We start from the raw sequence: 26,167 nt of genomic DNA, 5'->3' as shown, positions 1-26,167 counted from the left end.
CCCCGTCTTCACGCAGGCCCACCTCCACCCGCAGCCAGGTCACACGGACACGCGTGGACAGTGAGGGGGGCCCCGTCAGCAGGCTGGGTGGACGGGCGCGGCAGGGTCCCCCGGGCTGGCCGCACAAGCATGGTGGCTCGTCTCGGCCCCTGGCTCCAACGCACTGGCGTTCTGCAGACCCCGTCTGGGCTTCAGTCCCTGGAGCCCCCGGGACGCGAGCCGGGTGTGCTCAGGAGCCTGGGCTCCCCATTCGGCCCCGCCGCAGCCCTGCTGTGCCGACCACACGCCCAGGACACGCCCCCCACAAGGGGCGCCGTCCCGAGGAGGCTATGGCTGGGGCATTCCCTCTCTGCCTCTGCCCGCCCCCCGCCAAACAGCATGAGCTGGAAGCCTGCCCGTTGACTTGGCGGTCTTTTCTCACTGCCTGTGCTCTTTGCAGGCGACGGTTCACCCCCACGCTGGTGTTCGTCTTCGTTAGCCCTGGGCCAGCCACTTCTCGGTTCCTGATTTCCTGTTTGATTTCTTTGGCCCGGGGGTCATTCAGGACTGGGTTTAGCTTTCTGGTGGGGGAGCTCCGTGCCTGCGGCAGCCCAGCAAAAACATAAACACTCCCCTGTGGGGGTCTCCCAAGACGGGGGACGCCGGAGAGACCGGTGGCCTCATCACTGGTCTTCGCCGGAAACCCACCCTCGAGAAAGAGGCCGTGTGTCCCACCCTAGCGGCAAGGCCGGGCCCCTTGACCCAGTGCCCCTTCTCGGGGCCCGCGCCCCACTTGCTGCCCTTGGGGTGGGGTCAGGGGGTCTCAGGAGAGCCAGGGCAGGGCCACGGATGAGTGGCAGAGCAGACACCTGTGGGCTGTGGTGGGGGACCCCACGGAAGGAGCTGCTGTCTTCAGCCGTGACACCGGCCGCTGTGCACCAGGACACTCGCGTGGCTACGATGACACGTTAGCTTCTAGTTGGAGGTTCCCGTCTGCGTTTTCAGGGGCAGCCTTGAAGGCCCTCTGTGCCCCTTTCCCCAGGGGCTCCACCGCCACCCGCCCCCTTCGGCGTGCTTCCAGTGGGAGGTGTGGACATCCCCAGAGGAAGCTGGGGTGGCCCCGCCTTGGGAACGAGCCACAAACAGGCCCCGGTACATCAGGCTTCCACCACCCTGCCCCACAGGTGCAGCCCACCCCACCACCAACCCATTTGGACCCTCGGCCCATCCCGGCAGCTTCCTGACCTCTGGTCACCTGACAGGTAGGTGCTCTCGGGTCCCTGAAGTCGGCCTGGGTCTTTGCAGACCTCAGGGCTGGGGCAGGGGATGTCGGTGGGTGGGGAGGTGATCCTCAGATTGTATAGGTAGCAGTTGCTGGAGTCACAGCACAGGCCCTGGTGCACATGAGTCACATGGGAGCTCTGGCATGAGCCACGCAGAAGCCTGAGCCCCGCTGTCCCCACAGACCCGTTCGGCAGGTCAGGCACCTTCGGGGGCCTGGGGAGCCTGGGCAGCAACGCCTTCGGAGGCCTGGGGAGCCACGCACTGAGTGAGTGACCCCCGTGCTTGCTTCCCATTCACTTGCGTGCACGCCGGAGCTCCTCGTGGGTTTGGGCCACACCCTGACCCCTGGCTGACTGGTCCCCTCTGGCTGCCCCCTGGAGTACACCTTCAGCACGTGGGAATGGAGTGCTCCCCCCCCCCCCCCAGCAGCCCTGAGGTTCCACGGGGTGCCCTGGGCAGGGATGGGGCTCCTTGGGCAGAGGTGCAGTGCTATCCCGGCCTCATACCCCGCCCCCCTCCAGCTCAGGGCAGCGGCATCTTCGCCCCCAAGGAGAGCTCCGCACTGCACGGCCTGCCCAGCCCCCACGAGGCCTGGAACCGGCTGCACCGGGCGCCTCCCTCCTTCCCCACACCGCCCCCATGGCCTAAGCCTGTGGACCCCGATCGGGTCTCAGCCCTGACCAACCACGACCGGGAGCCAGACAAGGGCAGGGAGGAGCGGGAGCGGTGAGTGGCACCCAGCCGGCTCCTGTGGCCTCCTGCCGGCTTTGCAGGGCTCTGCCCTGATGACCCCCCTCGCTGCACCCTCAGGGCTGGGCAAGGCCAGGGGAGAGCCCCAGATGGGGCAGGATGTGGGCAGGGGCCGTCCAGAGGGGGGAGGGTCCACCCCTGGAAGGAGCAGCCGGGACACTTGGCTTGTTGACCACAGTAGGCCCTCTGCAGGGAGCTCGGGTTGGCAGGACCACGGAACCACCTGCATCTTCCAGGTGGGGGCCAGGTCTGGGAGGAGCACCCATGGGGGAATCCTCTGGCCGGGAGGATGCCCCTGGGCAGCAGGACTAGGCTGGGGCAGGGGAGGAGGCGGGAGTCCTAGTCCAGAGTCAGCAGCAGAGTCTGGAATCTGAGGGTTTTTGAGCTGTGGCCGGCTGGCCGAGGGGACAAGAGCAGAGAAGCGTCCCCAGCCAAGGCCACAGTTCATACACCAGTCCTGAGATCCATGACCTCTTCCCTGTCCCCGGACTCGGCCTCGTGAAGCAGAACTATGGTCAGCCATGGCCAAGACGGGACTCCAGGGTCCTACCCTTCCAGTGACTTTGGTTGGGCCCCACTTCCTCACTGAGGGTCCACCTGCGGGCCTAGCGGCCTGGGTATGCGGGAAGAGCTCTGCAAAGCTGGCTTCCCAGCAGTTTATGGAGGGGAGGGAGGCGTGGGGTGTTGGGAGCCCTTCGTGAGGGTGTGGGTTTGTTACCATGTGTTGACAGGGTGCTGAAGGGACCTCCCACCCCCACACACTCAGCCCCAGGGATCTTGAGGTCCTAGAGGGTGGGAACTTGGGAGCAAACAGCTTGAAAGCGCCTCCTGGGCGGAGCCTGAGTGAGGTGTCTTGTCTCCTCACTCCCAGGGACCTCCTGGAGAAGACGCGCCTGCTGAGCCGGGCCTCGCCCGCAGCTCCCGTGGGCTACCCGGTCAGCAGCTTCCTGCTCCGCGGCCAGGGCGAGCCGTGCCGGCCCGGGGTCCCTGCCGAGCGCGAGGCCGAGCCCCGCGTCAAGGAGAGCCGCTCACCGGCCAGGGAGGACGGCGCCAAGCCGGCCGCGCGCCCGCCGTCTCCCTACAGCAAGGCGGCCCTGGGCGACAGCCTGCGCCTGGCCGGCCTCCTGGGCCGAGAGCCGGGGAAGCCGCCCGAGGCGCCGGCCGAGCGGCCCCAGGGCGACGTGAAAGTCAAGGAGGAACGCAGGGAAGACGGCGACGCGCCCGAGCCCCCCGGGGCCGGCCCGCACCCCGCGCCCGAGCGCCCGCGCGCCGCCCCCGCGCCCCTGCAGCTCGGCCCCGGCCCCGCGGGCCGCGAGCGCCTGGGCTTCGCGTGGGAGCCCCTGCGCGACGCCTACCGCGGCCTGGAGCTGCCCCGGCGCGCCCTGCCCGCCGCCGCCGCCGCCGCCGCCCCCGCCCCGGCCCCCACCGCCCTGTTCGAGCCCCCCGAGCGCCCCTACCGCGACCGCGAGCCGCACGACTACAGCCCCGAGCGCCTGCGGGAGGCGCGCCGCGAGGAGCTGGAGCGCGCGCGGGCCGCGCACCTGGGCGCCGCCCCGCACCTGCCCGACGGCGCCGCGCTGCTGCCCGCGCTGGGCGCCCTGCACTACCCGCGCCTCGGGCCCGCCGCCGCCACCGCGCTGCACAACGGGCTCCTGGCGCGGACCCCGCCCGCCGCCGCCGCCGCGCTCGGCGCGCCGCCCCCGCTGGTGGCCGCGGGCGGGCCCCCCACGCCCCCGGGGCCGCCGCCGCGGAGCAGGACTACGCCGCTGGGGGGCCACGGGCCCGAGGCGCGCGACTACTCCCCGTCCCGCAACCCCCAGGAGGTGGAGGCGCGGTAGTCCCCGCGGGACCCCGCGCCGCCTGTACAGAGAGCCTCCCACAAATGCACTGCTGTAAACTTTTCTACGTGGACGTTTCTAGAACCTAAGCACAGCGCCGTCAGTCCTGGGGTGACATTCGCTTTCCGCTCGAAGCCCGCGGAGTCGGGGAGTTTCGTCCACAGCCTTGCTGGGGGTGATCTTTCGTTTTCCCAGCTTGAGGTTAGGCCACTGGAAGAGAATTCGAGTTTGTACATCTTTTCCCACAGGTGAGAAGCGTTTTTAATAGATTTGTATTTTTTTCAATTTTGTGCTCTTTAGACACTTAAAACAAGAAGCTTTTGCTTTTTTACCTTCAGTTCGGATTTGCAATGTAAAGGCCTCAGACCCCTCTCTAGAGCCCCAGGATCTTGTCTTATTTATGGAGAAAACACGGTCATTTTGTCCAGCGCACTGTGAGGCCCCCCACTCAGGGCCGGCCCTGGCCCTCCCCTGGTACTGGGAACCGGAGTTACAGATATATATTAAAATAATAATAATAATAATGTACAAAACTTTTTTTGCCTTATTATGCAGAAGCGTAAGAGGATTTTTTTTCGGTTTTTAAAAAAAATGAAATATGTAAATAGTCTGTTAATATAAATATATGGCGTTATTAAATTCTTAACCTGGGTAGACTTTATAAAAAGTTTCTAGAAACCTCTCTGGTTATTTGTTTAACACGGTCACAAAAAAAAACCCCTCGCTGTCGGTTGGAAACGCGCGCAAGTTTAACTGCAGCACCGACCCTTCAACTATGCAAGCGCTCTGAGGTGGGGCTGGGCCGCCGTCCGGGGAACGAGGCTCGGAGCGGCCACGCCGGCCTCCCCAGTCCCCAGCCCCGGGGCCCTGCCCTCCCTGGGACTGGCCGGCTCTGGCCGCAGGACACTTCTGTGGATCCTGGTTTCGTTTGCGCAGCGTTTTTGGAACCTGTACCTGACAAGCAGACTTTTAGGAGTGAAGAGTAAAGGTCCGTCACAAAACGAAACGGTAACCGGTGTTTTCTCTCCTGTGCAAAGGCCGTCAGCAAACGTTTCTCAGCGTGGCCCTGCCCCGACCGAGGCCTTGGCACGATTTCCTTTTGCTTTCGGGTTTGCTTTCATAACCTCTCGAACGCCGCCTCGCCCTGCCCTCAGCGCCCTTTTCTGTTCCCCGGCGGCCACACGCGTGTCCGCCGCACTTTGGAGCCTTGTCGGTTCGACGTCCGCAGCTATTTGCTCCGTTCTGTGCTTTCAACCCGTTTCCACTGTGGACTGTGGTTGCTTTAAACATTCAGTTCTCGTGTCAATCAATGAAGATAAATACAGTCTTGATTTCGATCACGAGGTGGTTGGGTGTTTTGTGTGGCATTGGAGAAGGTAGGGGGTCTTTGCCGGGTGCGTTGGGCGGAGCCCCAGGGTTGCCGGTCACCCCTGCCTAGGGGCGGAGCGCCTCCTGGGCTTCTAGACCTTCCCATCTCCGGCTTCACCCGGACTGGCTCCCCCGGGGCCGCTCCTGCTGCGGGATGCCCTCCCGGCCTTTGCCTGGGACCTGTCCCTTGTCCCGTCCCGCCCCTTCTGCCTGCTCAGTCTTCTCTGCACACCGGGTGGCGGCTCACCTCCGAGGAGGGCCGGCCTTGTTCCCGCTGCCCCAGCACCATTCAGAGCCGGGTGACCCTTCTGTGGAGAGATGAGGGCTCAGGGAGGGAGGGGGCAGAGGCAGAACTGGCCACCTCCACCCCCTGGGGGAGAAGGGCAGGGGGCCATTTCCCCTGCTCTGTCCATGGTCCAGAAGTGGGGGCCCCGACGGAGCCCCCTGAGTGGATTTGCCTGTTAGGTGAGCAGCCATGACCTGAAGTGCCCTGAGCCTAAGAGGCGCCCCCACCCCCACCCCCGCCATGGAGAGTCGGGGGTGCCTCGCACGGAGCCCGCTGTGCCCAGCGGCCCGGGCTAAACCACACCGCCGCCAAGGCCGAGCAGCGCAGTGAGAAGATGCACAGGGCGGCCGGCCCGCCGGCCCCCAGGGCTCTGGGGACGTACTCATGGGTGGGTCTGAGCGGAGATGCGTTTCAGGCTCTTCCCTTGACTAGGACCACCTGCGGGTCCAGGGACGGCACGTAAATGCAGCATTTGCGTGAGAAGCCAAAACACAGTCTGCGCTGAACCGTAGGGTGAGGGGAGTAGCCCGGTGCTCACCCCGTCCGAGGTAAGGTCCCCTGGTGGAATGGCACCCGTGGGAGAGAGTTGGTATCTGCACCGGGGCAGGATGTGACAGCCCTGAGGGATGACATCGTCAAGGGGTCACTTTCTCTAATGGTGTGTTACCCTTGAGGAGGGTGACTCATGATGGAGCAAAATCCATAGTGAGGTTCTGCTCCCTAGGGAGCACTGTGGTGGATACACTCCGGGAGCACTCTGGTGAAGCATCCCCCTGGGAGCATTGTGGTGGGTACTTCCTGGGAGCATTCTGATTGAAGCACCCCCCGGGAGCATTGTGGTGGGTACACTCCGGGAGCACTCTGGTGAAGCATCCCCCTGGGAGCACTGTGGTGGGTACCTCCTGGGAACACTCTGGTGAAGCATCCCCCTGGGAGCACTGGGGTGGGTACTTCCTGGGAGCACTGTGGTGGATACCTCCTGAGAACACTCTGGTGTCTGGTGAAGCATCCCCCTGGGAGCACTCTGATGAAGCACCCCCCAGGAGCACTGTGGTGGGTACCTCCTGGGAACATTCTGGTGAAGCATCCCCCTGGGATTACTGTGGTGGGTACCTCCTGGGAACACTGGTGAAGCATCCCATTGGGAGCACTCTGGTGGGCACCTCTTGGGGAGCACTCTGGTGAGGCATCCCCCTGGAGCACTGGTAGGTACTTCCTGGGAGCACTCTGATGAAGCACCCCCTGGGAGCACTGTGGTGGGTACCTCCTGGGAACACTCTGGTGAAGCATCCCCCTGGGAGCACTGTGGCGGGTACTTCCTGGCGAGCACTCTGATGAAGCACCCCCTGGGAGCACTGGGGTGGGTACTTCCTGGGAGCACTGTGGTGGGTACCTCCTGGGAACACTCTGGTGAAGCATCCCCCTGGGAGCACTGTGGCGGGTACTTCCTGGCGAGCACTCTGATGAAGATCCCATTGGGAGCACTCTGGTGGGCACCTCCTGGGGAGCACTCCCCACCAAAGGCCGTAATCCTTTGAGTGACCCACAAGGGACTGTCCTCTGTAATGCAGCACCAGACTCCAGGGACCCAGGGTCCACACTGGAGCATCGCTCCCTAGGAAGTGTGTTTAAAATAAAAATAAAGGTTTTCAGATAAACACTCTAAGAGTTAAAAGAGTTTATAAAATTTGTAAACTCTCCGAGAAGGTAAAACAGGAAGACAGTGAGTTGAAAAATTGAGGAAAAATGAGACGGAGGCTTTCCCGGGATGCCCATCCCCGACTCTTAGAATGTTCAGGAAAAAAGGCCTAACGACTTGGGGCATTTAAAAGAAGTGGTAGGAAGAACACCCCAGCCAAATGCCAGTCAAGAACAAAGGCATCGTCAGACACGGTGTTTATTCCCGTGCCTTTTCTTTGGAAGCTACTAGAGGAAAACTCAGGTGGGAGAAAGGCCGTAAACCGACAAAAAGGCCGCAGGTCGGGAGGGCAGCGGGGGGGAGACCCTGGATGAGGTCTGCATGGCAGGTGCAGGAGCGCTCTGGCCCGGACGGTCTTGGGGGAACCTGCGTGCCGCGAGCACTTCATCCTCCTTGCTGGCCCTTCTCCGCGTGAACTCTAGGGTTAGCTTCTCGGGGTTTTGTTCGTTTTTTTCCCTGTGAACTTTATTTTGGAATAGCACTGGATTCGTAGATTAATTTGGGGGGAGAACAGACATCTTTAAATATCGATTCCTCCCAAGCCACCACGCAACTCACTAATTTATCTGGGTTTCCTTTTCTGTTGTTTGGTAAAGGTTTTAGATCCCCAAGTTTTGCAGCTTCTTGCCACGCGTAGTCCTGTGTTCTTTAGGCTTCTAATAAAGTTGTGGGTTTGCACTGGCTTTCACGATTGCACCGAACCGCTCCTGGCCACATATGTTTGTGGTACACCTTGCTGTGGCGGATCAGCACTAGCTCCCCATTCCTTTGGGTGCACGGTACTCCTGGCCCTTCGCAGCCACGGGCAGGACTCACCCCCGTCAGTGCATCTGCCGTTGGAAGTAGGTACCGAGCCACCGGCATGGGTCCCCCGCCTCTGCAGCCAGGGCCGTAAGGGTGGCCGCTCTGGGCGAGGGGAGCACAGCCCAGTGTTGGCTGAGCCACGTTGGGCGTACAGCGTGGCCGGGAAGTGACCTTGGCCGTCAGGAGCCCCCGTGGCTGGGGTTTCCATCGGGGCGGCACAGCTGACCTCTCCTGACCTTTCCTGTTTACTAACCCTCCTACTGGTTCCTTACTTCCCGGGAAGAGGTCACCTTCGGACAGGGACAGCCCCGCGCCTGCTTCTCGCTGTGCTCGCCGTGCTGCCGTGTGAGCCGGGGCCTCCGGGACAGCACTGGCAGCGGGCAGTGACCTTCCTGTCCCTCGCCGGGGACCAGCTCCACGGTCAAGGGTGGTATTCGCTGTTCAGATGTGGCTGGAGCTTGATACCCAATTACCAGCTTTTCTTTGCTTTTGGCTTCCTTTTAAAGGCTTAAATCAGTCACGGGCGTGTAGCCTCACGGCATTTTTGACGTCCGGGGCCGGAGCACATTCCTCCTTCAGTCTGGGAGCACCTGAGACCCCACACGTGGGCCTTCTAACGCGGTCCATCTTGGATTCACTGGTCCACGTTTTTATGAAATGACCCACACCGGTCACAGTGACCTCGGGTGCACTCGGGCACCACGTCACTGCCTTGATTCAGGCACTCTTACTTTAGAAATGGTTTTAAGGGGCGCCTGGGTGGCTCAGTCGGTTGAGCGTCCGACTTCGGCTCAGGTCCGTGGGTTCGAGCCCCGCGTCGGGCTCTGTGCTGACAGCTCGGAGCCTGGAGCTGCTTCGGATTCTGTGTCTCCCTCTCTCTCTGACCCTCCCCCGTTCATGCTCTGTCTCTGTCTCAAAAATAAATAAACGTTAAAAAAAAAAAAAGAAATGGTTTTAAAAGTTGTGCACGTGACCACTTTAAGCAAACAAGTTACTCCACGTCTCTGAATCCAGAGGGGGAAACTGGGACTCAGTTCTCCCGTGTCGACATGGCTACTTAACACGATGCCTGTTTGGCAACCTTTCTGAGGACTGCGTACTTTTGCCCCCGACACTGGCGGCCAGCCTGTCTGTGCTGTTCTCCCCTGGCCTGGCCTTGACACGCGGGGACGCCCCCCTGCTTGCCATGTGCTCTGGCGAAAGCCCAGGAGGCCGAGAGCCGAGAGCAGGGCAGGGCGAGTGCGGCCGGGCACTGGCCCTGGTTTCGACAGGAACCAGTCTCCTGGGGGTCAGGCCCTGGTCCTAGGCTCCTCTGTCGTCACCCCGTGTTCACCGCCCAGCGTCCCCTCTGCTCCGTCAGGAGTCCGGGCTGCAGAGGGAGGGGGGTCACTGGTGAGGGCCGGTGGGGGTCCCGCAGGACCAGGAGGTTCTGCTGAGCTCTGGTTCCCTTCTCTTTCCTGATGTGACACCCCGTGTCCGGAGCGTCCGGGCCCCCCACCACGTCATATCAAGCTGGTCCAGAGCGGACGCCTCGGGATAGCCGCGCTGGGGGACGCGAACCAGGGGGCTGATGCCTCTCGTTAATTCTTAGTGGTTTATTCTGGGGGGAGAGACCGTGTGGAGTAAGTTCCCGGAAGCGCCCGTGCCCCCAACCCCGCCCCGCCCATCCTGCGCTCGCAGAGGAGGGGACACCCTGTGCCCCCCTAGCGCCAGCTTCCCAGAAGCGGGACGTCTTCCCCAAGCCGGGGTCTCGGTCTCAGCGGAGCGGTCCCTTCCTGCCCGCCCCCCCACCACCATTTCTTCCATCCTGGCCTCACATCCTGCAGGAATGTCTGTTGTGGGATCCGCTTGGCTCAAGCCGGAGCTGTTGAGCACAGAAACGTGAACGTGCCAGTGCGACCTCTGTCAGCAGCACTGTGTGGAGGGCGGCCGGCTTTCCCCTTCCCCTTCTCCTCACCGGGGCTGGGGGCCGCGCCCCACCTTCCCCGCAAAGCCCCTCGCTCACACCCACACGTCCCACCCAGCGCCGCCTCCCGCTCGCGGCCGGGCCCGGGTGTCGGTGGATCCTGGCGGGTCCCCTCCTCCGAGGGGCTCTCGGTCTAAACCGAATAGGGCAGCCGGGTCCGGAGGCCAGAGTGGGGTGGCCTCGGTACTCATGGAGCTGGCTGATGTGGCCTCGGTCCCCGTGGTGGCAGCTCGTGGCCTCGGTCCCCCTGGTGGCGGCTCGTGGCCTCAGTCCGTGTTGTCGAGGTCGACGTGGCTTCGCCAGATGTGGCACGTGCTCGCGTGGCTTGGCTGGTGTGGTCTTGGCCGTGCAGGCGTTTGGGTTAAGGCCTGTTTCCACGGGCGTGCGGGGTTTCCTAAGGCCACGCCAGATGATGGGGTGTGGACGGTCTGGGCAGCCGGGAGCTGGGAGAGGACGGTGTGGGGCCGGGGTCAGGAGCCAGACCCAAGCAGGTGAGGGGGGACCAGCCTCTGCCTTCTTCCGGGGCCTTGGTAGCACGGCCAGGCCCGTCACCCCCGAGGGCAGAGCAAGGGGACTTGAGTGTCCTGCTGGCTCAGCGCCTGGGCAGCCAGCCCCAGGAGACACAGGAACCTCGAGCTCGGTAACAGACGTCCACCCCTTCGGGCAGCCTGTGCAAATGGGGGGGGACGGTCGTCGGTGGAGAGCTGCCCCCCCCCCCGAAAGATGCCAGCTGCGTGTGGTCTCTGCACGCTTGAGGCTCTGCGGGGTGTGGGGCCGGGCCCTAGCTCCACAGGCCCGGACCGCCCAGGCTCCCCAGGCTGCCCGACAGAGCCCCGCAGGGACCGGCAGACCCAGACACCCGCGAGGGGGCGGCTGCAGGGGCGCCGGACCCAGGAGGGGGCGGGTGGGTGCCACTGGCTTCTGCCCAGCTCCAGCCTCCAACTCCACAAACGTGTGTGTCTGCCCTGAAGGCACGCCTGGAGGAATCTGGACGGCCGTGGCATGGCCCCATGGGAGGTCGGGGGTCCCCTCCGAGAAGAGACTCCGGAGGCCTCGACCGCTGAAGAAGCGCCCAGACCCCACAGAGGGACCCAGTCCCCACAGGGACCGACAGGCCTTGGTGTCCGAGGAAGCCCAGAAGGCCGTTCGGAGTGTGGGCCCTGCATCCTGGAGGTTAAGCCAGACCCCGCTGGGCCTGGGGCCAGCTCCCAGGGTGCTGACTGTGCAGGGGCGGGCCCGGGGAGGGGGGTCAGGGGAGCCAGGCCCCAGAACAGGGCGTGTCCAGACAGGCTGGGGGACAGTGGGAACGGCTGGGGGGTTCGTGGCAGCATCCGCCTGTTTCCGAGCCTGGGCCTGCACCAAGGGAGGGCAGACTCAGTGAGGACCGCCGCGCGACTGGGCACGCGGGCGGGGAGCCGGGCCTGGGGCAGGGCTGACGAGGCCCGGCCGGGGGGTGGGGGGGAAGAAGGAGCTGGTGGGGGGAGCCTGGAATCCTCGGTTCCCAGCGCTCAGGCCGAGGGAGGACTCGGATTGCCCTGCAGACCAGGCCCGGCTGCTGCGGGCAGGCGGCGAACGGACACCCGGGAGCCCATCGGGCCTCCCGAGGAAAGGTTGAGGGCCCGTGGGCAGCTGAGGGCTGCTGCCTCAGAAGGGGGTGCGCAGCGGGCTCCCTCCAACCTGAATTCTGCCCGAGACGACAGGCCGGGAGGGAGCTGGCGGACAGAGGCCTGCAGGGACTGTGACACCGAGGGGCCGGCTGTGTGTGCACGGACCGCCGGCCACAGGGGAGGCGTGGACCCGAACCGGGGGACTCGCAGGGAGAGCCCGGGCCCCGACTGACCCCAACTCAGGCCGGATAGCGCTCCAGTGATCTGGGAGGCCCCGGGGCCCACCGGGCATCCAGTGTAAAGGGGACTGCCTGTCCCCATCTCCCAGCTCTGCCTCAGACAGGATTTGGGGGTGTGACCCCTCTACAACCTGGGGGCCGACCTGAGCCCGACAGGCCAAGAGGCGGGCGGGGGACACGGGAGGAGAGAGGGGCCCCCTGGGCACGCTCAGCCGAAGGCTGAGCTACACTTGTTCCGGCTGCCGGGAGGCGCGGGGGTCCCGGGCCCCAAAGCGGGGCAGGAGGTGGAGCCCGGGCCCCTTCAGACAGGCAGCCGCCACCCTGGGGGCTCAGTGCCCCCTCAGAGACATGTTGTGGGGGGAGGGCTCCGGCCCTGGAAGGCCGTCCGGATGGTTCTGGTGCGGACGGAGCTGCACAGGCAGAGGGCTCCGGCTCCACACGCGGGGGAGAGGCGCCTGGTGCGCATGTGCGAGCCCCAAGGGTGGTGCAGCCCGGGGCCCGGAACAGGGCGGCTGTAGGAAGGGGCCAGGTCACAGGAGGAGGCTGCTTGGGGCCTGGGTCGGCCTCGTTCAGAGACTTAGTTCACACTCGGCACATGTGCGCCCCCGAAGGCCGGTCTAGAGGCAAGTGTACTACGTTTCTAGCTCTGGGCGGGGCCAGCGGTCTGGTGAATCCTAGTGAATCCTCCCCCAAAGACCCGGGGAGGGGAGCCTTGATGGCTGGAGAGGCCGGGGAGGACTGACTGCTGCTGCATTCAAGCTGCTGGCTCAGAGAGATTCTCGGGTTGGGATCTCTCCTCCTGGAAGGCTGTCCGGGTGGTTCTGGTGTGGACGGAGCTCCACAGGCAGAGGGCCCCGGCTCCACACACGGGGGGGGAGGGGGGCCTGGTGCGCAGGTGCGAGCCCCGCGGGTGCCTAGAACGGAGCGAACGTGCGGAGAGGTCTGGGGAGCGGAGGGGCGCCCGGCTGTCCCAGGCCTCTGCCTGATTCCGCGCCCTCCGCTCCACAGTTGTGCCTATTTCACCCCAAAGGTAAAGGCGGGGGGGTGGGGAGGGGAGTGCGCTGCCTCGGTCGGAGGGGCCGGGGTGGCTGGTTTCCAGCCAGAGACGCCCGGGAGCCTCGATTCCTGGTAACCCCGGGACCCCCCAGGCAGGCAGCCAGGTGCAGGGGGCACGGACTGCAGCGTTTCGTCACCTGAGAAAGTGTTTGGGTGGAGGGGGTGCCTGTTTTCATCGTGGAGGCTGCTGGGTGATTCCGGCTCTTCCGGATTTCCACCGGGGGCCAGGGCTCCGCTGGCCTCCGGGGTGTGTATCCCGCTTGTACGAGCTGCCCGGGTCAGGGGAGCCCAGGACAGCGGGCGCGGCGAGGGTGGGGTGTGGCCGCGTCTCCAGGCTCGGCCGTAGCGGGTCCATGTGCCCTACATACTTGCGCCCCAGGTGGGTGCAACCTGCCTAGCTGGGTGTGCTACCCTCTCAGCCGGAGCTGGAGGAACTGGGACTGTCTGGCCCGGGTGGCCCTGAGCCCCCGGACGGTGCTGTCCTTTGATAAGACACACCTGGGAGCCTTGAGGAGGGTCAGCCCGGAGCCTCAGGCGGCCGTTCCAAGCTGGGACTGCGCTTGGCCGCTTGAGAGGGGCATCCAAGAGAGAGGAGTGGGTGGTGGCCCCTCCAGCCTGCAGGCCGTGCATGTGGCCCCAGACCCCCCCGCGCTCCACAGGCTGATACCCCCAGCTGCCCTCCGCGGGCCGACGGGCGCCTACTGAGCAGGCTCCAGCCGCACAGGCGAGGGTCTGGAGAGGCCGGTTCGCAGGCGTGGCCCGGTGGGGGACGTGGCACCTGCCTGTTTGCAAGCGCCAGTCCGCACGAAGGCGTGGATCCCTTCTGCCGGAGGGCAGAGCGGAGGGATCTGGAAGCCTCGCAAGCACCGAGCCCAGCGCGCGCACCGTGGTACCCCTCCACGACAGGCACCTGGGAGCCTTGTTTGCTGCAGAGAGCCGGGACTTCGGAACAGCGAGCTCACCTGGGGACTGCCTCTCACCCACTTCCGGGCCGCCTGCAAAGCGATTTCAGAGGTGGGCGGGCTCCCTCCGTGTTTGACGCCATTGACGCAATGCAGAGGTGGGGGGAGGTGGGCCCTGGCTCCCAAGGCGGCTGACGGACGGGGTGAGTACCGTGCATGTGTGAGCCTCACGGGGGGGGGGGGGGGGGGGGGGGTGCGGGTAGGGGGGGGGGGAGCAGGGCCTGGAGCAGGGCCGCGTGGGGCGAGGTCGGGACACGGTAGCGGGCTTGTGTGGACCCGAATCTACCTAAAGCCAAGCCCTGACCTGCACCAGTGTCACGTGCCCCCTGAAGTCTGGTGGGTTTGGGGACAAACAGTGCTGAGACTGATTGTCTTCGCCACCAGTGTCTTTAATGCTGGTTCACTGAGCAAGTATCTCCAGCCAATTAATGGTTTTTAATTTACCATCAAGGAAATAGCAAACTCACGCTCATGCTAGATTAATCACACTGTTTCCAGGCAAGGGGAAATGAAAGGAATAAAGTTCAAATGTAGCAGAGGTGTGTTTTTATAGCCATCAACACTTGGAGACAACCCCCCACCCCCTCGCCCACATTTGAGAGAGAGCTGACCTCCAGCTGCCCGAGTCAGAGTTTGGTGTTAGAGCTCGTTTCCAGGGAAGCATGGTTCGGGTGCTGATGGCCCAGAAGTGCTTTCCCCGCTGCCTGTAGGAGGGGCTGTTCCTCCCCAGCGGGACACTTCACATCAGCAACTGTAGGCTTGCCCAGGGGGAGCACTGCTGGGCAGTCCTCCGCGCTTGGGTGTCCACGGTCTGCGTATCCCCTTGTCCTCCCTGCTCCTTCCCGTGTCTGCACGATGAGCCCCCGGAGGGGCCCCGTGCCGCCAATCGCCGAGTTCTTCTGGGCGAGAGCAGATGAGACGCTGCCGTCCCGACAGGACTTCACAGGCTCTTGTGTCAAAACAGCTTTGTTGCCGAGAGCAGTCTTGTTCTTTGCCACAAAGAAGTGGGTGTGAAATCCTATCGGACCAACACACAGCCACCCACCCTGTGATTCCACATCCCTCACCCGCGACTTCATAGTGGGACCTAACGCCCCGTACACATTCAAGTTCACAGAAGTCTCCGTCCACCCCTGTGCACGATTCTACATCACGTCTACATTCGTCGCAGACACTCGTATGTTGTGAGCGTTTTTCCTTTGCACGCTTTTCACCCCACACTTTCACGACCCGTGTAAGCAACTGGACCCCGATGTGATCAGTATGAACACAGCTAGAAACCTGAACGTGGAGCCATATCCAATCGTCGGACGATCCACAGCTCAACTTCTGAAACCAGTCCCTGACTTCCCGACACCTTCCTCGTACAGGTCAGTGTCAGAGGCTGGGGTGCTTGCAGAGCACCGTCAGGCACACGTTCGCCGGCCAGGACGTGAGCAGCGGGGCAGGCTCTCGTGATTTTAGAGGATGCACTGCTTGATCAGTCTCGACTTCCAGGTGTACCCTATTGTCTAGCGCACAGCTTCCATCCATGAGGCTAATTTCTGGAAGTTCAGTGTGAGAGTCTCCGGCTTCCTTCCTCTTCTCTGACCTTGAGGAGTATCGCTTCCTTCCGATGTCACACACAAGACCCGGTTGTACGCAGCCCATCGCGTTGTGTCCTTTTTTCTGCTTTGACTCCGGTAGGTCAGGCTGAGCCTTGGCTCTGAGCGTACTAGCCGGGTCCACACTATCCGGTTCCCGTGTCGTGTATACCTGGTGGAGGAGGCATCGAGGCCATACCCCCCGGCACTCGTGTCCTAGGTAAGCCAAAGGCCTCAGGGTTGGAGGATATTTTCGTGCCATTCCACCAACGTCTCCTTAGGAACAGGTTTCCCTCTATCACTGCGGGGCTCTCTGTGGCCTGTAGGCCCGCTCCACTCTCTTTTCATACTGGGGGTCCCCAGAGGTGTGGTCCTGTTTCCGCCTAGAAGTGCCAATAGTCTGTTTCCCGAGGAATCACAGCCACGAGGCTGTGTGGTGGCCGCCTTACTCTGACCGGGTTTTCTGGCATCTCAGCCAGCCAGGATCACCCCCAACATCGTAGCTGTCCTAAGAGCATTCCCCTATCTGCCCATCTCACGGAAGCAATCGTCTACGCTAGAGAAATCCCTGTCGTGATTTCTCGTGATTTCTCCACCTGCTTCATGGCGAATTTTCATCGCTTTATTTCTGTGTGAAATTCCTCTGTGTTTTGTAATCCACTGCTGGTCTTGTCCATCTGTGTGCCCAGTGATGACAAAGCTGCCGTGGTCTGTGTGCTAAATGGAAATGATTTGGTTTCACACACTTTTACAGTGCGCTTTGAACGCTCAGGTGTAGAGGGAAAGCAGTTGTCCAAGTTCCCAGTGGAAACTCCTACCAGTCGGCACAGATCGGTTTCCTCCCTTTTGGCAGATCTCTTTTTGATACCGGTTATAAGTTTGGCACAGAGAAAGACGAACACCGAGCACATCGGGGGACCTGCATCTGGTCTCAAAGTCCTGTGTGTTAAATTCCTAGGCATGGCCTGCGTTGTAGGTTCCGATATATGTGAGAGGCTTTGCTCCTTTTTCTTTCTTTAATTTGAATTCTAGTTGGTTCCCATACGGCATAGTGTTTGTTTCAGGTGGAGAATTTAGTGACTCCTCACTGACACACAACACCCAGTGATCCTCCCAAGTGCCCTCCTTAACACACATCCCCCTCCCTCCAGCACCCTCAGGCTGTTCTGTGAGGAGCTTTCCTGACATAGGCTCCCATATCGTTGGGGTGGAAATCTGTGGTGTGAGAGCGAAACCTGTTCTGAGGTGACGGTGTGTTTTAGGCTAAGTTTTTGTGTGCCCTCTATGCACCTTAAAGGTGTCCCTGTTCTTTTGAAGCCTGGATATAGTGTCCGTGGATCTGTTGTTAATTTTGTGATTGGTGACTCTGGATTAAATGTCGCAAGTTGGGAGTGTAGTAAGTGATCCGTTTTTTTTTTTTTTTTTTTTTTTTGCCTGTTCTGTTTAAAGATCTAATTGCCCATTACGCACCTTCGGCAGCTGCTCTGGTAAATAAAACGCTCGCACACAGAGTCAACCAGGAGTTAAAGTGGGGCTGTTTTCACAGTCTCTGCCTTGTGCACCGAGCTACATTCCGTTAGGTAGGATTTGTGCGCAAGTACGGGAGACTGTACCTGGTTGTCTCGGTGTATTTGCTGGCTTATCCTGCCAAGTGCCATTTACAACAGTTCAGGCCAGTCTTCCTCCAAGTCACGTGTATGTGAGGGGGCCGCTCAGCAGCCCCCCCGACCCTCCTGCCGAGGGACCTGGGGTTTCCACTCCGGATCAGCCTCCCTGCACCTCCCGGCGGCGAGCAGGTGGGGCGACAGGGGAGGGCGGAGGGGGTGGGCTCACCACGCCAGGGACGGGGACGGAGGGGCCGCTGGTGCGTCCTCGGGGGCCACAAGGGGTCCGGGATGGCGACCGACCGCGGAGCGGGCAGAGGCTGTCGCAGACAGCGGGGCTGTATCCGGACCGGGAGGCCGCCTTCCAGCCCCGGACGGCGGGTGGCGCAAGGCCTCTCGCTGGGGCCGAGGGAAGGGTGTCGGCGGGGCGGTGAGGATGCCGTCCCACAGTGAGCAGGGACGGACGGACGTGCCGGCCGCGGCCGCGTCTGCACCCGCCCGCTTCGGGGTCTGGGTGGAGGCTGGAGATGCGAAGCGGTCCTGCCCGTGGTCGTGAGGACCGCGTCCTGCGAGCGTTCCACCCTTCTCGTTCTCGCCCCTCGAGGGACGCCGGACTCCTCAGGGCCGTCGGTGCGGGTCCCGCCCCGGGCACAACCGCCCCGCATCACCCGAGCCTGAATATTCCGCATCGGAGCTGACGCGGCCAAAGCTGGTGGTGGTCCTCCTCCCTGACGTGTTTATAGACCCGTCACGCGATTGGCTTTAATTTCATGGGCTGTGCCTTTTGCTCAGTCCCCTGCCTTTGCTTCTCACCTGTCTTTATCCGAGAGAGAGCGGAGAGTGGCTGCGTTGGGTCGGGCCGCACCTGTTCCCGTCCTCGCCGCGTTCTGCTGCCGTGCGTGTCTGCGTGAGCTGCGGGGGAGGTGCCCGTGCCCTGTTCCGGGTTGTCGTCCGGGTGCGCGGGGACACGTGTGACGAAGCTGGAGACGGCGTCGGCCCGCGCCGGTTCCCGCGCCGTGTTCCGTGCGGGGAGCTCCGCCATCAGCTCCCGCCCGCGGGTCTGAGAGCGCACCCACGGCCTCGTCGTCCCCCTGGACGGGTTCTCCCCGGGGCAGCGGCCGGTGTCACGGAGGCCGATCCGTCTGGAAAGCGCGCGCTGTGCTCCGGGGCCCGGGGCGTCCCCGTGACCAGAGGCCCGAGCGCGGAAGCGCTCGCTGCGGGGAGGTTGCGGCCGGTCTGCCGTGGGCACCGTGGGGCTTCCCCGGCTGGTGCAGGGGGCCGGCTTCCCGTGTGCGCGCCCTGCTCGGAAACGGTCCGCTTCCCGGTTGGGACCCGTGGTGGGGTCGCTCCCCTCCGTTTGCCGGGGTCCGCTTTGCCGGCTGCGGAACGGACGCTGCGGTTGACCCGCCGTCGCTTTAGTCTGTGTTAGTGGCTCTGCCGTCCGTGGGGCCCCAGAGAGCGCCCAGGGGAGCCTTTCAGCCGCTGGTCCCTGTCCTCAGGACATGGGGACTCGTTCGCCCAAAACCCACTCGGGTGAAACCGGGGCCTGCGGCGTTTCGGTCCCCAGTGACCGTGCCGCAAACCCTTGGGAGTGACGTTGCTCGGGTGTGCGCTCAGAGTCCTCCTCAGCGGGCAGCAGGGTCTTCCGGGTCCTGACTGTGCTCCTCCAGTCAAGGCTGCGTCTTGAGTCTGTGTCCACGTATGTTCCCTACTCTCCTAGTTATTTCGTAAATGAGTTGCTGTGTTCTCCCCACACCCAGTCCGTGCTGTCTCCCATCAGTCCTGTGTCGCCTTTGTAGTCGGGGCTGGTCTGTAACCTATGCTGTGTGCGAGGTGGGCGATGTGGTATTTTTCTGCCTTCGGAGGAAATGCCTAGAAATTTTACTGTAGTGTGAGACACGTGGCTCTTGGTTGGGTCGATTGTCCACCCCCTGAAGGTAGGAATTCGATTAACTCCATACGGACATTAATCTCTTCTCCAGGTTGTCACCAGAAGTAAGGATGTCAGCAGTATAGGAAGCAATGGTGTGCGTTTCTACCAAAGGCCTGGATGTCTGTGGGCTTCTAGTCCACATCCCAAGTCACAGGTAAGTGTTCTAACTTTGTTATTCGATTAGAGCTTCCCTGTTTTCCACGGAGATGCTTGAGACGATGACCTGTTAGTTGTGGGCCAGGTTGCTTCTACCCAGGCAAACAGAGATGTTGGTAAGTTGAGCACGTGCAGAACATGATTCTAAGGCTTGATGAAGTTCAAGCCACACCATCTCTGCTCCTGGAGGGTTGGACATTGTCCCCCTTTGGTCCATGACTCTAACTGCTGTTGGATTTCTGTGTTCAGATCAGTTTGCTGGAATTCTAATTTTTGTCATTTGTTGTGTGTTTTAATTTTTTATGTTTGCTTATTTTTGAGAGAGAACATCAGCAGGAGAGGGGCAGAGAGAGGGAGACACAGAATGCAAAGAGGCTCCAGGCTCTGAGCTGTCAGCACAGAGCCAATATGGGGCTCGATCCCACGAACTGTGAGATCATGACCTGAGCCGAAGTCGGACGCTTAACCAACTGAGCCACTGAGGCACCCCCCCCATTCCTTTTTTTTAACGTTTATTTTTGAGGGAGACAGAGCAGGGGATGGGCAGAGAGAGAGGGAGACACAGAATCCGAAGCAGGCTCCAGGCTCGGAGCCATTAGCACAGAGCCCGATGCGGGGCTCGAACCCACGAACTGAGATCGTGACCTGAGGCGAAGTCAGACGCTTAACCGACTGAACCACCCAGGCACCCCCCCATTCCTTTTTTTTTAACGTTTATTTTTGAGGGGGAGGGGCAGAGAGAGAGGGAGACACAGAATCCGAAGCAGGCTCCAGGCTCGGAGCCATTAGCACAGAGCCCGACGTGGGGCTCAAACCCATGAACTGAGATTGTGACCTGAGCCGAAGTCGGACGCTTAACTGACAAAGCCACCCAGGAGCCCCTGTTCATATTTTAATTTAAAAATATTTCACTGCTGGAGCACCTGGGTGACTCAGTCCACTGAATGTCTGAATTTTGATTTCGGTTCAGGTCACCATCCTACGGTCATGGGATTGAGCTCCACACTGGGCTCTGCATGAAGTATGGAGCCTGCTTGGGAGTCTCTAAAAGTTAAAAAAAAAAAATACTCCATCATTAAAACATGCTCTGGGGTGCCTCGGTGGCTCAGCCTTGGCTGGCTTCAGCTCAGGTCATGATCTCACGGTTCGTGGGTTCGAGCCCCACATGGGGCTCTGTGCTGATAGCTCGGAGCCTAGAACCTGCTTCAGATTCTGCGTCTCCCTTTCTCTCTGCCCCTCCCTGCTCCCACTCTCTCAAAAAAAAAAATGCTAAGCATCATCCAAGTTTTCATTGGCTGTAACAAGTTTTCATTGGCTGTAACGTGTTTCTGGTGGAGGGTCGTCCCTCGATGCCCATGTCTGCCGGCCTGTCAGCGTGGTGCCCATGGCAGGCCAGGGTGGCCGTGGCAATTTCTTCAAACGAGAATGAAGTTGGCCGCATCGATGGACTCTTCTTCCTTTCATAAATGATTTCTCTGCGGCAGGCGGTGCTGTTTGCTGGCCTCTCACCCACAGGAGAAGCTTCTTTCCAAACACGTGCTCTCCAACCTGCCACGGGGTCTCTGATATTCTGTCCTTGTCATGTCCGCAATCATCCCAGCACCCTCACCAGGAGGAGACTCCTTCTCAAGGAACCAGGCTCTTCGCACCTCCCCAGGAAGCGCCTCCTCGTCCGTTCCCGTTTGGTCCTGGGACGGCAGCGATTCAGTCCTACCTTCAGGCTCCACTCCTCACTCTGGTTCTCCTGTTTCCACCCCACCTGTGGGGACGGCCTCCCCCGGTCTCGACCCCTCACAGTCATCCATCGGGATGGATGTGCTCATCGGGGTTGGAATCAACTCCTTCCAATTCCTGGCAATGTTGATGTTCTGACTTCTTCCCACGATTCACGACCGTTCTGTGGCACCTAGGAGGGTGACTCCTTTCTGGTTCACTCTGCCCCAGTCCCTCAGAGGAATCACCATCTATGGCAGCTGTAGCTTCACGAAATGTATTTCCTAAAAAGACGTGAAAGTTGAAGACTTATTGCTCCACAGGCTGCAGAACAGGCGGACGTTGTGTTGGCTGCCGTGGAAACACTCATCTCGTTGTTCGTCGTCAGAGCTCATGGGTGACCCAGTGAGGGGTCAATGAGCAGTAACAGTTTGGATCTTTTTTTTCTGAGCGGTAGTCCCAACAGTGGGCTTAAAACATTCAGTCACGTTGTAAAGGCACGGGCTGTCATCCAGGCTTTGTCGTTCCACTGACAGAGCACAGGCAGAGGACAGGGGGCATAATTCTCCAGGGCCCCAAGTTTTTCAGGATGGCCATTGAGCACTGGCTGCCCCGTGAAGTCACTAGCTGCATCAGCCCCTAACAAGAGAGTCAGCCCGTGCCTAGAAGCTTTGAAGCCAGGCACTGACTTCTCTCTGGCCACGAAAGTCCTAAATGGCCTCTTCTTCCAACAGAAGGCTGTGCATTTACACTGAAAATCTGTTCAATGGGGCCACCTCCAGTCACCTCAGCTACATCTTCTGACACCTGCTGCCATCACCTGCACTTGAGGTTATGGAGATGCCTTCTTTCCTCAGACCTCATGACCCAACCTCGGCTGGCTTCAGACTTGTCAGCTTCCTCGCCTCCCTCAGCCTTTGCGGAACTGAAGAGAGCCAAGGCCTCGCTCTGGGTGAGGCTTGGGCTTAAGGGAAGGTTTGTGGCTGGTCTGACCTTTCCGTCCCGACCGCTCAAACTTTCTCCACATCGGATGTAAGTCTGCTTCGCCTTCGGTTCATCCGCTCACTGGAGTAGCCCTTTTCAGTTCCTTCTAGAACATTACTCTCTATTCACAGCTGGTCTGCTTGGCACAAGAGACCTAGCTTTTGCCCTCTCTCGGTGTTCAACACGCCTTCCTCACGGAGCTTAACCATTTCTACCTTTTGATTTGCAGTGAGAGACGTGTGACTCTCTCACTTGTACCCTAGAGACCATTGTAGGGTTATTAGTTGCCCTGGTTTAAAAATTTTTTTTTTCAACGTTTATTTATTTTTGGGACAGAGAGAGACAGAGCATGAACGGGGGAGGGGCAGAGAGAGAGGGAGACACAGAATCGGAAATAGGCTCCAGGCTCCGAGCCATCAGCCCAGAGCCTGACGCGGGGCTCGAACTCACGGACCGCGAGATCGTGACCTGGCTGAAGTTGGATGCTTAACCAACTGAGCCACCCAGGCTCTCCTCAAAACATTTACTTTCTTTTTTTTTTTTTTTACTTTTATTTATTTATTTTTCAACGTTTATTTATTTTTTTGGGGACAGAGAGAGACAGAGCATGAACGGGGGAGGGGCAGAGAGAGAGGGAGACACAGAATCGGAAATAGGCTCCAGGCTCCGAGCCATCAGCCCAGAGCCTGACGCGGGGCTCGAACTCCCGGACCGCGAGATCGTGACCTGGCTGAAGTCGGACGCTTAACCGACCGCGCCACCCAGGCGCCCCAGTTGCCCTGGTTTTAATACTGTTTTGTCTCCAGGACAAGGGACACGGCACAGTGGGTCCACGAAGCAGGCACAGCTTCGTATGCACAGTGTGTATTAGTGAAGTTCGCCATCGTACGTCCTGGTTTCCCAGTTACAACGGTAACATCAAGGGTCCCCACGACAACGAGAGAAACAGTGGAAACATTTGGAATACTGCAAGCAGGACACACAGACGTGAAGTGAGCAGATGCTGCAGGAGAATGGCGCCTGTAGCCTTGGCACCACAAACCTTCACTGTGTAGAACACACAGTATCTGCAAAGCACAACACAGTGAGGTATGCCTGCCATTTTGTGTTCTTTATTGAGGTCTGTGTTGCAGTTTGAATTAATTCTGTAACGGGTGTAAGGTCTCTGTCTCCATGGGTCGTTTCCTGCACATGGATGTCCTGTTGTCCCGGCATGATTTACGGGAGACCCTCTCTGTTGTCTTTACTCCTTTGTCAGCGTCAGTGGATTGTGTTGACGTGGGCCACCTTCCAGACTCTCTATTCTGTCCTGTTGATCTGCTCTTTCAGCAGGACCACCCTGTCCCCATCACCGTGGCTCCCCAGTGAGTCGTGACACTGGCTAGCATCATAGGGTCAGCTCTCCAACCTCATTCTTCTTCAGAATTGAGCTGGCTAGTCTGGATCTCTTGCCTCTTCATATACACTTTAGAATACATTTGTTGATATCTGCACAATAACTGGCTGAGAATGTGGAATTTTTTTCGTCTGGTTGGATTAGCTAGGGCTTTCTCTCTAGTTGTCATCACCTACCCCCTTTCCCTCTCCCGAAATGTCATTGTCTCTCATTATGATGTTGAAAAGCAGTGGTGAGGGGACATCTTTGCCTTGTTCCTGATTGTAGGGAGAAAATGTTGAGCTTCTCACCATTAAGTATAATGTTAGCTGCACGTTTCTGGTAGATGTTCTTTATTAAGTTGAGGGAGCTCCCCTTATTCCTAGATTGCTGAGGAATCTACAAGTTAGTTAACATAGAGTGTAATACAAGTTAATACAAGTTAGTTAACATAGAGTGTAATACAAGTTAATAGAAGTTAGTTAACATAGAGTGTAATAGTGATTTCAGGAATAGAATTTAGTGATTCATCACTTACATAGAACACCCAGTGCTCATCCCATGTGTCTTCCTTGATGCCCTTCGCCCATCTAGCCCATCCCCCCACCCAACACGCCTACAGCAACCCTCAGTTTGTTCTCTGTACTTAAGAGTCTCTTATGGTTGGCCTCCCTCTCTGTTTTGTATTATTTTTGCTTCCCTTCCCTTATGTTCATCTGTTTTGTATCTTAAATTCCACACACGAGTGAAGTCATGTGATACATGTCTTTCTCCGACTAATTTCGCTTAGCATAATACCCTCTAGTTCCATCCATGTAGTTGCAAGTGGCAAGATCTCATCTTTTTTATCACTAATATTCCATTGGGTATATATCCATTCATCCACCGATGGACATTTGGGCTCTTTCCATAACTTGGCTATTGTCGACAGCTATATACGTTTAGCTATAAACATTGGGGTGCATGTCCCTATGCATCACCACACCTGTATCCTCTGGATAAATACCTAGTAGTGCAATTGTTGGGTCATGGGGTAATTCTATTTGTAACTTTTTGAGGAACCTCCACACTGTTTTCCAGAGCGGCTGCACCAGTTTGCATTCCCACCAGCAGTGCATCTTCGCCAACATCTGTTGTTGCCTGAGTTGTTAACGTTAGCCATTCTGACATTTCATGGTGGTTTTGATTTGTATTTCCCTGATGATGAGCGAAGTAGAGCATTTTTTCATGTGTCGGCCATCTGGATGTCTTCTTTGGAGAAGTGTCCATTCATGTATTTTGCCCATTTCTTCACTAGATTATTTGGTTTTTGGGTGTTGAGTTTGATAAGTTCTTTATAGAGATTTTGGATACTAACCCTTTATCTAATGTGTCACTTGCAAATATCTTCTCCCATTCTGTCGGTTGCCCTTTAGTTTTGCTGATTGTTTCCTTCGCTGTGCAGAAGCTTTTTATCTTGATGAGGTCCCAGTAGTTCATTTGTGCTTTTATTTCCCTTGCCTCTGGAGACTTGTTGAGTAAGAAGTTGCTGCAGCTGAGGTGAAAGAGGTTTTTGCCTGCTTTCTTCCCTAGGATTTTGATGGCTTCCTGTCTTACATTGAGGTCTTTCAACCATTTTGAGTTTATTTTTGTGTCTGGTGTAAGAAAGTGGTCCAGGTTCATTCTTGTGCATGTCGCTGTCCAGTTTTCCCAGCACCACTTGCTGAAGAGACCATCTTTATTCCATTGGACGTTCTTTCCTGCTTTGTCAGAGATTAGTTGGCCATACGTTTGTGGGTCCATTTCTGGGTTTTCTACTCTGTTCCATTGATCTGAGCATCTCTTCTTGTGCCCGTACCATACTGTCTTGATGATGACAGCGTTGTAATACAGCTTGAAGTCTGGGATTGTGATGCCTCCTGCTGTGGTTTTCTTTCTCAAGATTGCTTTGGCTAATTCGGGGTCTTTTCTGGTTCCATACAAATTTTGGGATTGTCTGTCCTAGCTCTGTGAAGAATGCTGGTGTTCTTTTGATAGGGATCGCTATATTGCTTAGTTTTTATCATGAATTGGTGTTGAATTTTTGTTGCATGTTTTATCTGTCTCTACTACCCTGGAACAGGGCCGGGGTCTGGCTGCTGGGGTTCCCCTCATGAAGAGACACCTGCAGCCTTAATGTGAAGCCCAAGACCTCATCGAACAGCGTCTCGAAAGGGTGGCTGACCTTTCCTAGTTGAAAGTGAACAACTCAGAAAGATCTGAGGGGCCGTGTTCCCTCCGCCCTGGAGCCATGCAGGTAGGTGAGGACTAGTCTGAGCGGTGCATGTCGGCCTTGTCCCGGTCGCCTGAGACTGGCTGACTGGGTACATTTTTCACTCACTTGCATCGATACTCCGGGTGGCCAGGGACCCTGCTGCAGAAGCCACCTGGCCTCGGGAGCAGACAGCTCACGGCACATGCCTACTCCTGGCCCTCAGCTACACAAATGTGCTTACTCCCTGTGAAGGCCAAGCTGAAGACCCGGTTCTGCCAGGCGGCCTCCAAAAACACACCTGGGGACCTTGTTCGCTGGAGAAGCCAGGACCCCATCAGGCAGCAGGTCCAAATGGGGAAGGCGCATTGCCAGTTTAAAGCTGACACTTCAGAAAGATTTTCCAGGTGTTTCCCTCCACCTTGGAGGCTGTGCCGTTGATGGGAATGGGCCTGGGGTGTACAGGCTCCCAGGGTTGAAGCTGGAGTGTGCCCGGCCCCGGTGCAGGCCTCTCTGATTCACTTATCCCGGGCCTGAGAGAGGGCCCCTGCCAGGAGGGACTGGGAACGGAAGGGGAAGTTGTGGGTCCGAGGAATCTGGAAAATTCCAAGCCCTAGCCTACACAAATGCCTGTGAGGGGACAGGACACCCTAAAATGCGCCACGCTGGCAGGCTGATGACTTTGAAGTAAGCAGCCAGCACACGAGCCCTTCCCGTGTCAGCGTCCGGGTCAAGCAGAGACCAGAGTGGG

General features: G+C 59.3%; 1 protein-coding gene across 9 annotated transcripts in view; it reads left to right on the top strand.

Annotated features, from left to right (window-relative positions):
- FBRSL1 (fibrosin like 1) overlaps positions 1-5,191 on the top strand; it is a 79,046-nt gene extending 73,855 nt beyond the window's left edge. For 8 of the 9 annotated variants that reach the window (XM_043557246.1, XM_043557245.1, XM_043557248.1 and 5 more), the window contains 4 exons: positions 1,164-1,241; positions 1,445-1,528; positions 1,785-1,989; positions 2,885-5,191. In XM_043557246.1, coding sequence (XP_043413181.1) covers positions 1,164-1,241; positions 1,445-1,528; positions 1,785-1,989; positions 2,885-3,851 — 1,334 coding nt within the window. In that variant the 3' untranslated portion in view covers positions 3,852-5,191. The remainder of the gene's footprint in view (positions 1-1,163; positions 1,242-1,444; positions 1,529-1,784; positions 1,990-2,884) is intronic. The other variant, XR_006293819.1, reaches the window with a different exon arrangement.
- Positions 5,192-26,167: the final 20,976 nt, after the last annotated feature.

This window comes from Prionailurus bengalensis, chromosome D3, assembly GCF_016509475.1.
Source record: "Prionailurus bengalensis isolate Pbe53 chromosome D3, Fcat_Pben_1.1_paternal_pri, whole genome shotgun sequence".
In the NCBI taxonomy this organism is placed as follows: Eukaryota; Metazoa; Chordata; class Mammalia; order Carnivora; family Felidae; genus Prionailurus; species Prionailurus bengalensis.
Note: the sequence above shows the minus strand (reverse complement) of the source record. Positions and strands in the feature narration are given on the sequence as shown.